Source organism: Muscardinus avellanarius (genome assembly GCF_963383645.1).
Source record: "Muscardinus avellanarius genome assembly, chromosome: 2".
In the NCBI taxonomy this organism is placed as follows: Eukaryota; Metazoa; Chordata; class Mammalia; order Rodentia; family Gliridae; genus Muscardinus; species Muscardinus avellanarius.
Window position 1 is genome coordinate 75,320,293 of NC_137787.1, and position 12,711 is coordinate 75,333,003.

Below are 12,711 nucleotides of genomic sequence, written 5' to 3' on the forward strand. Positions count from 1 at the left end.
GAATCTAACCACTGACCCCACGAATTGAAATAAGGTTGACAGGAATAGGCAAAGAAGGCAAATCTCTTCATTAATTAGACCCCCGCTTTTCAAGTCCTGGGTGACAGGGCAGTGGCTCAACATAATCTGAAAAAGGCAGAGAACATAAATGAATCCTATGGTGGGGCCTCTCCTTGTAAGCTGGTCATTTCCTTTAATCTAGACTTGAAGTGGTCCATTGTATTTCTGTCTCTTCTTCAAAGTGCCCAGATTTAAAAGAGCTATTGTGGCAAATATCTAAGCCCATGTTTAATCAACATGGCACATTAAGGCAGTTTTGCCTTGGGACAGTGAATAGACTGTGCTTTATGTAGAGTGGTACCCCATAAATATTTAAAATGAACTAAATTAGAGCCAAATTGTAGACTGAAATGCACACACTTAGTTGCCAAGATTCGTCTTATTTAACATTTACAAATGATTTGGGAGAACAGAGATGTTAGGGGGAAAAAATCTTTTGGTTTTATAAAGAAAAATAGACTCTTGCAGATATAAAATAGGAAGCTGATCTCAAACAGTAGTTTCAAATCAAGAGAGACATTACAGTGGATAAGTGGTTTTGCTTTACCCTACCCCCTTCCTTTTTTCCCCCACCCCCAAAGAAATCTTGTATGGCAGCAGAGTGTGCTAAAAAACAGAGCTGCCCTAATTAAGTGAGGGAAAGAACCCAGAAGCCCCCACTAAGTCCTCCACCATACCCCTGAACTGAAAAACCACTATTATAGACTCTTCTCCAAAGGCAATATTATAGGACACCTATATTCTCCTATAGGCCCAAACTCCTCCAAATTCTCATCATGATCTAGAAAAGGTATGGATAAAAATGAGGTAGTACTAAATCTAACATATTATCACAACACAAAGCCATAATAGTTGGAAAAGGTCCATAGATAAGTGGAGACATTTGTGGGGCTTCTAAATAAGGGTAGATCATAATTCAGAACTGATTTTAGGTACAAGTTTCCTGGAGACCTTCCCTTCAGACAGATCATGGGCTCTGCTTTCTTTGTATGTGGGCAGTAAGAAGCCCTCTAGGCATTGTGCTTCCAGCAAGGCCCCCAGCAATTTCCAGCAGATGAGGGTGTGGTAAGCACAAGTAGTACTGGAGGCTGGAGTGAGAGTGTGAGGGAGGAAAGAAGTAATATTCAGACAAATGAGAAGAAATAACACTTATCTCATAGTAAAGTTGGACATCATGTTACTCAAGATAATATAACATGATAGATCGGTATAAATGATATATTGATAGATTAATGTAAATAAATTAACACATGAGATTCAAAGTATTAGTATAAATGAAAGGTGCTTATTATGTACTAATTTTTAGAGATTAAACATCTCAAATAATTATATAATGGAAATAAAATATTACAAGGTGACAGATTTATTTTTTATCGCAAAACATGTTGAAGTTTCTGTTTTGGACAGAATTAAGCTAAGGGAAACATTGAGTCTGAATAATCACATAAACCTTAGTTTGGAGATTTGGCTATTTTTATATTTCAGTTTTTGTTAGAATTTGGCTACTAAAAGATATTTAAATGCTTACCAACACTGTTATATGTGTCAGTTTAGGAAAACTCAAAAGATGGATCATTAAACTAAGTATTTATATTTAACAGAGTTGCTTATAGGACCAGAACTCATACACATGAGTGAAGATAGATTAGACTAATAGGAAGAATAAGAGTAAGAGCTAGAGGATACTGTCTTATTAAATGAGCCCCATTTTCAAAACATTTTATACACTCCTATATAATTAAATCCATGGAATCTGCATAATTCAAATGTTATATGGTCTCATGTTTACTTGAGACTAACAGAAAACAAGAAGGTATGGTTGTGAGTGGATTGCAACTATAAATAGAATAACGTCATAATTGAGATCTTCTGCTTATTGTAATTTGTTGACGATAGCAAAATTGGTGGAAAAATCCAAATATCTACATCTCCATCAGTAGGAGCTTTATCACTTTAGTATAGCCATCTATTCATTCATGAGCTGCTGGAGTTGTGTATATGTACTAAAGTGAGAAAGACTGTGTCTGTGTACAGCCTTGTATGTGTCTGCATAGTATCAGGCATTAGCATTAACAGCAGATTTCTAAATAACACCCAAGATATGGTTAACCTGATTTCTAACCTAGCCGTTGAGTAGCATTCTCTGCTTTGCTCTGGATCAGCCTCTCTTCTTTCTCCCCAACCTGACTATTTCTCTACTGCCTAAATCAAATTAAGCCTTATTTCAATCCAATTTTAAGCAATATAAGGAAGCTGCTTCTTGTTTCAGCTTTAACATTCATCTCTCCTAAAACATCTATTTCTGTAATAGATAGTCTACTCTATTTCATTACAACTGATTTTATTCACAGGCATTATTTGGGGTACTAATGCTGCAAAACTGACTGGACTATTCCTGCAACTTTCTGTTCAGCCATGCTGCTATATATTTGTTTTGACACTAGTACCACGCTATCTAAATTAGTATGTCTGTATAATATTTTGGAATCAATGAAAGGGCTGGTTCCTCTTCTATGTAGCCTCCAAATGGTGCTCTTCTTTTTCTTTTTCTTTTTTTCTTTTTTTGTTTGTAAAAGAAAAAAGTATTTATTGGTGAACATTTAATAGAGTTCTTTTTCAAAATATACTTACTCATTAAAAAAAAATTCTGATTTTATAATTCATTTGAGTTCCAGAAAACTCCAGTTTTTTTTTTGCCTTGTACTCTGTTTCTTTAAACATTTTACTAAATATGAGCTTACTGTTTCTTAATAACTTAAGAATTATCAGAGCAAAAAATCTGTGATAGTCTGTTTTAATACAGTGATGTGCTGGGGTCTATTGGGATTCCTGGGGCTGTTTGCCACAAGCTTAGGCCCTGTTCTTTGTAGAGCCTTCCTCTTCTTTTACTTATTAATTTTCACTGCTAGATGCCATCATGTGCTTACTTTGCAGCCCTGCCCTCACCCCAACCCCTTTTTTCCCCTAATTTCCTGTTTTTGATTTGCTGCAGCCTAGGAAAACAGATGACCAGCTCCTTGAACTGTTTATAAAACTATGGATAAGTAAGCTTTAAACTACGGCCTCTCTTAGGTGGTTGTTTCATTATATTGTGTTTTCAGACACAGTTTATATTTTGTTTTCAGACTTTAGGGCATGAAATGCTGAAACAGCCACATTGGGTCTCTTGAAGCATTTTCTTTTTTCTTCATTCTTTACTTTGAAGGAATGTGATGAGTTGTATTTTAGGTCAATGAGCTAGGTACTAACTTTTAGAATGTATGTGGTTTATCTAATGATTGTAGTTAATTTTTAAAAATAAGGCTTAGTCTACAGAATAAACACAAGCCTCTGTTTTTATTATCTGTCAGCTCACTAGGATGACTTCAGCCTTACCACATTCTTAAAAACACCATTTCCCACTGGGTATAGTGGTGCACGCTTGTAATCCCAGTGCTTGGGAGGCTGAGACAGGAGGATCGCAGAGGTTCAAAGCCAGCCTCAGCTACTTAGTGAGGCTCTCAGCAATTTAGTGAGACCCTGTTTCCAAATAAAGTATAAAAAATAGGTCTGGGAGTATAGCTAGCTAGAAGGAAGGAAGGAAGGAAGGAAGGAAGGAAGGAAGGAAGGAAGGAAGGAAGGAAGGAAGACAGGCAGGCAGGCAGGCAGGCACTATTTCCCTGAAGTTACTTTCTGTCCCCCATCCCATTTTTAAATCTTGGTTGCCAACTGATTTGTTTTTTCCAGTAACTACAGGGCACTTGATATGACCTTAAATAGGAAAAAAAACTAGTTCTTCACCCCCATACCACCCACTTGGAAAGGAGACTTACCCAGCCTGGGACAGAGGACCCAGAAGAAGAATGGAGGAAGCCATGCAGCTGGGAGCACCTGAGCTCTGCCAGGTTGCTTTCCATTTCTGTTACCTGCATCAGTAACAAAGTAGGGTTGTTCTTTTACTCTTTACATCATCATAAAATACTGGCTTAAAAACAAGGTGTGTTTGTGTTGCAGGCTATGGTTTTGTCGACTTCGACAGTCCCGCAGCAGCTCAGAAGGCCGTGTCGGCCCTGAAGGCTAGTGGGGTTCAAGCTCAAATGGCGAAGGTGAGTGGCGAGCATCCCTGGAGCCTGGCGCATTTGCTCCTCACTGCCAGCACATTCTCCTTTCATTCCTACCAGCTCCACTCCTTCCAAACACCCAGCAGCAGCCACTGTGGCAGACTACTTATTCCTCATACTTCAAAGTGTGAAGGAGGATTTCCAAGTACATGAAATTCACATAGTAAATTATGGAACCCCATAAGTACATTGAAAAATAGCGCCAGACTTTTGCAGGTGATCAGGTATTTGCATGTCTTTAAGATCCATGCTCTTTCCTAAAAATAACTTTAAAATCTCAGCACTCAAGCAATCCATTTCATATACATTTCCAAAGGTAATTGTGCATAGGCTGTCATCTTTTGAAGAAATATATAACTGACACATAACATTGCTTTATATGAATATGTTCCTGGTATAATGCAAATGTCAGATGTAGATGATATTTTTTCTATACAATAGATATTTTTACACATTGATTATTTATGGGATATAAATCGACTCATTAGCAATTCTATAAGGACTCTATTCAAGACTTATTTCTGGTAAACTTCTAGTATTCTAGCTGAGGAATATTGTTGAAAAGCACCTCTAGGTGAGGGATATGCCTGAATGTTAAGGAGTTATAAAATAGAGACCATAGGCTTTGGGCTTACTATTTTTTTAGCACAGCACACATAGATACTAATTATTGTAAGACATAATGCTTTTCTTGACTTTTTTTATTATGATACTTAGCTTCCAAGTTTTTTTTTTTATTGTTGTTGTTTTGTTTTGTTTGATTTGGTTTGGTTTTACTGGGAGTGGAACCCAGAGACTTTCTACCTCCGGACTATACTTCCAGACCTATTTTCTATTTTATTTGGAAGCAGGGTCTCACTAAATTGCTGAGAGCCTCACTAAGTAGCTGAGGCTGGCTTCAAACCTACGCGATTCTCCTGTCTCTGCCTCCCAAGCATGGGGATTACAAGCGTGCGCCACCATGCCCAGCTAGCTTCCAAGTTTTTACCTAGAATCTAGAATATCATAATTTAGAAATGTGAATGGAGTTGACCATTCGTCATTTTCTTTCTTTTCACATTAGGTTCCTTATTAAAGTTTAAGATTACTAATCTCCCTTTTTCAAAAATCATGCCAGACATGGTGACACACACCCATAATCCCAGGACTTGGGTAACTGAAACAGGAGGATCGCAGGTTTGAGGACAGCCTCAGCAAGTAATGAGATTCATCAACCTAGTGAGATCCTGTTATAAAATAAAAATAAAAAGTAGGGCTGGAGGTGTACCTTGGAGGTAGAATGCCCCTATATTCAAAACCCAGTGCCACAAAAAAATAAAATAAAAAATAAACACAAATCATGATGCTTTACATATATTTGGTGACTTGGAGAGGTTTGCTTCTCCAAGCAGAGTCCTAATTCCAAAGGGGCCTCAGGTTCTGTACCTCTAACTCACTTCCAAATAGCTGTGATCATTTTATTAAGAAGAACTAAGGTTCGGGAGTGTATGTTTTGAAATGGCATGCACCTTTTCAGTGTTTGTGTTCTGTAACAGGCTGTGCATTTTCCACTAAACACAACTAGGAGTCATCTTGACCAAACTGATACTTATGTCTTAGTCTTTGTTGCCCAAACACAAGTGTGAGTTGCATCCTAGTACTTATAGTGAAAATTTGAAGATACTCAGGTATTATGTCGATTTTTTTTCCATTTTGATTCTTCAGATGCTATAGGAAGTATTTTCAAACCTGACACTTGGCAGATTGATATTTTAAGTATTCTTTTTGGAGCTGGGTGTGGTGGCACATGTTTGTAATTCCAGTACTTGGGAGGCTGAGACAGGAGGATCACAGGTTTGCAGCCAGCCTCAGCAACCTCGTGAGGCCCTCCATAACAGAGTGAGACCCTATTTCAAAACAAAAGAATAAAATAGAGATGGGGGTATAGCTCAGAAACAGAAGGCTCCTGGGTTGAACCCCTAGTAACACACACACACACACACACACACACACACACACACACACACACACACAAACATGCACACACACAAGTATTCTTTTCAAAAGGGAATAACTGTATTATCTGACTTCATGAAATACAGAGGAAAATAATTTTATACTGTCTTCTGCTACTATTGAATAGTATGATCACTGCTGCATATGATCATTTCCTGAAGAACATTCCCATGTCCAGAAGGAAAGAAGGTTTATGGACATTTAAAAAATCTTTGATGGATCACACATGGTGGCTCATGCCTATAATTTCACTACTGGAGAGGCAGAGACAGGAGAATGGTAGGTTTGAGGCCAGCCTCAGCAATTGAGTGATACCCTCAACAACTTCGGAAGACCTTGTTTCAAAATAAAAAATACAAAGAGCTGAGGGTATAGCCTGGAGAGGTAGAATGTCCCTGGCTTAATTCCCAGTACCAAAAAAAAAAAAAAAAAAAAAAAGCCTGGGTTGAAGAGATATATTACTATTACCTTACCAGATAAAGGCTACTGAAGAACATGTATGCAGCTGTGCAACAATCAGGATAGAGATTTACTTTGAATAAAAGAATCAACATAGAGATCTTAGAAGTTAATTAAGAGTCATCTTTCTAAAATAATCCTTGCCACGTAACATTTGTAAAGCTTTAATATTGAGTTGATATTACCTGGAAATGTCTTGAACTCCAGGATAAACGTTAAACAGAAAATACAGACAGTAAGCATCATGACTTTCAGACTCTCTCCTGTAGCACTGTTGGAAAACGATGAGGTTTTAAGTATATTATCCTATGGGATACTTGCTTTGCATAATGATTGGTAGGATATTTAATCTGGCTCTGTAAAGAGCAGGTGACCAGATCCCCTATAAGAAGGACTCACGGGGTTCACGCAGAAAACCTCTCTCTCCTGTCCTTCGCTCTGTCCGTTTTCAGCCAGTCTGGAGAGCTCCTGCTTCCTCTTCTTGCAGATCCCATGACTTCTTCAGCCATTCTCATTATTTCAGAAAGCCCCTTCACTTGCTCTTTCATTTCAGTTGTTTCTGTTTTGTTTGTTTGTTTGTTTGGTGGTGATTTTGTGTCTATGTGTGCGTGTTTGTTCTGGTTTGTTTTACTTTTCCATAGAACGTCTTGTGAGTTTTCATATCTAAACTCCACAAACATACAAATCTTTCAATACATTTTCAGCCATTTCTGTTTGTATTTACATTGTCCAATCTCAGTATGATATTTTATTTTAATTTTTTGGTGGTACTGGGGTTCCTGGAAACCCTTCTACCTCTGGGCTACACTCCCAGACCTATTTTTTTATATTTTTATTTGGAAACAGGGTCTCTTAAGCCAGCAAGGCTGGCTTAGAACCTGCCCAATCCTCCTTTCTCCACCTCCCAACCGCGGGGATTACAAGTGTGCGCCACCACACCCGGCAGTATGATATTTTAAACAAGACATAAGGGGAAAACCTCAAGTCACATTTCAAGTACAGTAGGTAGAATCGCAGGATCATAGGCAGAGGTTTTGGAAACTGCTGAGCGTCCACAAAGGGGATGTGCATCTTCGATGTCACTAGTCAGAGGGGGGCATCACAGCCTACATACATAGCAGTTACTGACAACTATATTGATATTAGGTGACAAAGATGCGGTGTTCTGAAGCTTTCCATCCTAACATAATAATTTATTATGTGTATGTGTACACACATATACACACACACAGATATGTAACGAGTATGTTTACTTACATATTAGAAGACTGAGTTGGGATTATGGTTTATATCACATAATTTTTCCTTATTTAAAGTAGTATGAAATATTTTAACATTCACTGCCAACATGATTTGCATTATGATGTGAGACTAATGCAACAATAAAGGCATATAAAAAATAAAATTTGCCGGGCGTGGTGGCGCACGCTTATAATCCCTGCGCTTGGGAGGCGGAGACAGGAGGATCGCGCAGGTTCTAAGCCAGCCGTGCGCGCTGGCTCAGGAGACCCTGTTTCCAAAATGAAAATGTAAAAATAGGTCTGGGAGTGTAGCCCAGAGGTAGAAGGGCTTCCAGGAACCCCAGTACCACCAAAAAATAAATAAATAAATAAATAAATAAATAAATAAATAAATAAATAAAATTTGCCGGGCGTGGTGGCGCACACTTGTAATCCCCGTGCTTGGGAGGCGGAGACAGGAGGATTATGCAGGTTCAAAGCCAGCCGCGCTGGCGTAAGAGACCCTGTTTCAAAAATATAAAATAGGTCTGGGAGTGTAGCCTGTAGGTAGAAGGGCTTCCAGGAACCCCAGTACCACCAAAAATAAAAATAATAACAATAAAAAATAAAGTTAAAAAATATTTGAACAGTAACATTTTGATGCTAAATATCTGATTTCTCAAGAACAGGTTATTGATATCATGTGATATGCTTGTAATTTCAGTAGCCAGTCCTGTTTATTTGATTTTTTTTTTTTTTTTTTTTTTTTTTTTGCAGTACTAGGGATGGAACCCTTAGGAGGGGCATTCTACCTCGGAGCTACAACCCTAACCCTATTTTCTATTCCTTATTTTGAAACAAGGTCTCACTAAATTGCAGAGGGCCTCACTGAGTAGCTGAGGCTGTCTGAGAACCTGAGATCCTCCTGTCTCAGCCTCCCAAGTACTGAGATTACAAGCATGAGCCACCATACCTGGCTGGTAAAAAATTTTTAGTATCACTTAATGATGCCAAAGCTTCTCTCTCCACCTAGATTGGATCTGCCACAAAAAGGGAGCTTTGAGTGCGTGAGAGGGGGCCTGCCTGCCTTCCTTCCTTCCTTCCTTCCTTCCTTCCTGTACTGGGGATTGAACCCAAGGACATTCTACCTCCAAGCTACATTATCTCCCAGCCATATTTTTTTTTCATTATTCTTTTTTTGAAACAGGATCTCACTAAGTTGCAGAAGGCCTCACTTAGTAGCTAAGATTAGCCATGAACTTGCCATTCTCCTGTCTCAGTCGCCCAAGTACTGGGATTACAAGCATGCACCACCAAGCCCAGCATGGAATGTTTCCTTTCTATTTCCAAAGTGTGTTTTCTACTCTTCCATCAACTTCCTCTCTTCTCCTTCATGTATGTATGTATGTATGTATGTATGTATGTATTTGTGTATTTGTGTGTTTGTTTATTTGTTTATTTTGTAACCCCTCCAGGAATGGAGTAAAGGATAGACAGGTTTGTTTACCTGACTGTGATATAATCTGGTATGAATTTCTCTGGGCAGCAAGCTCTGCTTTGTGTCATGAAATGCCTTGGGTGTTTTTCTGAGCTTCCTAACCCAAACCCACCCACCTTCCCAAATTGATCTTTCTCCAATTGTCCTTTGAAGCTAGAGAATAGGTTCTTGGGCTGAAATCCTCCTAATGGACTGAAAATGACTAGTCCATTTTCAGCCTCACTCTTCTACTCTCAAGCAGCCTTCCTGGGGGGATCTAACACAACCAGGGGCCAGTTCTACCTGTTGAACAGGTAGAACAGTTCTACCTGTTGTCAGAATCTGGCCTGATTCTGACTACCTTTGCCAACCATCTGTAGGTAAGAAGTTACTTCCCCGCCACACCTATAGGCCCTTCAATCAGCCTTCCTTCTTTCAGGTGACTCCGCTTTTGAGTGCGACACAGATCCATTGAATCCAGCAAGCTCTAAGGGACACACATGGAGCTTTCTGGTGGGTTTGTTGAAGCCCCTGTTGCCTGATTGGACACAAGAGGGAAGCAGCTCATTTATTGAGACTCCAGACAAGCTTGCCTTTCTGTCCACATAAATGCTCCTTCCGTGCCTCTCCAGTCTCTTACAGGCAGACAGGAGGTGTCTGGTCATGTAAGCATCCAGAACCCATTCCCAGCCAGCTCCTTGCAAGCTCTCTTTAGGTGTTGTGTTTTCTCGCTGTGGAGTATAGGAGCTCTTGACGACTACTGTTCTGTGGCCTCTGCTGAACCAGGGTTAGAAAGAAGCCTGTTTTATCAACCTGTTAAAAAATGCACACCCATTTTTTTTTTTTTTTTTTTTGGTGGCACTGGGTTTCCTACTTCCGGGCTACACTCCCAGACCTATTTTTACATTTTTATTTGGAAACAGGGTCTCCTAAGCCAGCGCGCGTGGCTGGCTTTGAACCTGCGCGATCCTCCTGTCTCTGCCTCCCAAGTGCGGGGATTACAAGCGATGCACACCCATTTTTAAGAATGGTCCCTGAACACTTCCGTAAGCATTAGTCCCAAAGCCTGTAATGTTAAGCAGCACAGTATTTTAAATATGCACTGTTTTGAAGAAATCTTTACAATGCATTTAGTCTACACAGAACTGAGTATAGATTGGCACTTTATGTCATATCAGTGCTGTGCTTTGAATACCAGCTTCCCCATGGGTTGATAATGAGCATGGTTCAGCCCTCCTTCATATGCTTTATACTGTAAATTGGCCAGGAGAAGTGATTCCTTCTTCATCATCTGTGGGGAGGACCAGTGTGCAGGTTCAGAGATGCTGGCCAGGTGCCAACATTCTGCATAATAAGAGTTTCTTCAGGTTCCCGTAGTGACTTGACTTTCTTAGATCTGAATTCTTTTTTTTATTATTATGTCTTTATAGATGGAAAATGTATTTTTAATGCCAGCAGCTCTCTTGTTCTCTGACATAATATCAAGTGTTGTTAGTGCCCGGGTTTGCCTTAGCCTCCTAATGCTATGTGAATAATAGTGTCCTTGGCATGCTTCTTTTAGGGAGAGGATTTTAAAGAAATCTTAACTGGCTCCTGTGGTTGGCCAGTAAGGGATCCATCGCTGTCTACTTTCCTCTAGTGAGTTAATCAGGATACTATGATGTGTTGAAAACCTATAAAGTCTGATTTTTAAATAATCAGACAAAATTAAGGGACATTCATTTGAGGGGAGACAGAAATGCAGTGTTGTTTGCCATATCTGTGCCTGGATTGAGGTGAGGAAGGAAGGACCCCACAGATACTCAAAACTGAATTTTTTTTTGTGTGTGTGGTTTTTTGTGGGTTTCCTGGAAGCCCTTCTACCTCCGGGCCACACTCCCAGACCTATTTTTACATTTTTATTTGGAAACAGGGTCTCCTAAGCCAGCGCGCAGCTGGCTTCGAACCTGCGCGATCCTCCTGTCTCTGCCTCCCAAGCGTGGGGATTACAAGCGTGCGCCACCACGCCCGGCTTATATTTTTTATTTATTTGGAAACAGGGTCTCTTAAGCCAGTGAGGCTGACTACGAACCTGCGCGATCCTCCTGTCTCCGCCTCCCAAGCGCGGGGATTACAAGCGTGCGCCACCACGCCAGGCTCAAAACTGAATTTTAAAGCTGCAAGTTGAGAGAGCATTAGAGACCAGTGACTTTTTTCTTATTCATATTTTAATTTTCAGTGCATTTTGTTTTACCTGCCACATAGTAAATATTAATTTTGTTGGTAACCAAAGAAACCAATTGGTCACAGAAAACTTTCTGAGTTTGGGAGATATTGAAGATTAAGAAAACAACATTTTTCAAATCATGTCCATGGACTACCTGATGAAATGTATCAAACAAGGATGGCCTTGGGCCTTTTGAAAAGCCTGATTGTGTTAAACTTGATAGACATTTCAAATGCCTGGATTTTTTTTTTTTTTTTCAAAAAAAAATTTGGGTTCCATGAGAAGAAAAAAAACCCAGGTAGCAAGATAAAAAGATGTGAAATACAAATCAGCATCAGTGATACCTGTTAGCAGCTGACTCCTATAGGCCTTCGGTACCTCCTCAGGCCTGTTGGGGGTCAGCAGATCATCAGGTGTTATTTGACTGGTGGTAAGCTTGCACAGTTTTCTCAATATATAGACAAACAAGCAAGAATGTTGATGTCTCTACCCAGAGGTCCACCGCACGCCTAGCGGTTTGCAGTCACTATATGCTGGTTGGTATTCAGCACAAGAGAAAACAGATGTCTGCTCTTCCTGCCAAGTCCTTTTCTTGCATTTTTAGGAACCATTCCACATGCACAGGGAGGTTTTTGTTAATTTCTTTCAGATGATGACTGAGTGCTTTATACCACGTGGGACCTCCGAGCCCCACTTTTCCACTCAAGTGAACATTAGTAGCCGTTTATCCCTCTCACAGCCAACGTGGGATCCAGTTTTCCACTTGTTAGAGAAGCCCTTGAACCCCTTCTGTGCCTAGGGACATAAAGAGGACCTTGGTCCCGCTTTTGTTTGGCCATCTATAATTGACAGAACAACTTTTTTTTTCAGACACAGCAACTTATTATTCAGATATAATAAAATAGAGTTAGGGTTGTCACTGCTTTTAAAGAGACTAAATTATCCTCCTTGTACAAAAACACCAATGACTAAAAGTATTATATGCCCCATTCACTGAGAATGTAAAATAATAAGAATGTGTGGACTTTGAGGATTAGGTATTTTTGTGCCTACTACTACCAGCTTGGGGGTTTCTGCCCATTCTTTTTTGTGTTTTTTTTTTAACTTTTAAATTACTGTAACATTGTAAGTAATGTTCACAGGACAGGTTGACCAGTAAAAAAAGAAAACATTTGCTCTAATGGTCAACCCAAA

At 39.6% G+C, this 12,711-nt stretch overlaps 1 protein-coding gene across 4 annotated transcripts in view; it reads left to right on the forward strand.

Moving 5' to 3' along the window:
* The window catches only part of RBMS1 (RNA binding motif single stranded interacting protein 1), a gene marked incomplete at both ends in the record, with an annotated part of 222,006 nt that overhangs the window by 176,693 nt on the left and 32,602 nt on the right, over positions 1 to 12,711 (forward strand). For all 4 annotated transcript variants that reach the window (XM_080689068.1, XM_080689069.1, XM_080689067.1 and 1 more), the window contains one exon: positions 4,054 to 4,145. In XM_080689068.1, coding sequence (XP_080545194.1) covers positions 4,054 to 4,145 — 92 coding nt within the window. The remainder of the gene's footprint in view (positions 1 to 4,053; positions 4,146 to 12,711) is intronic.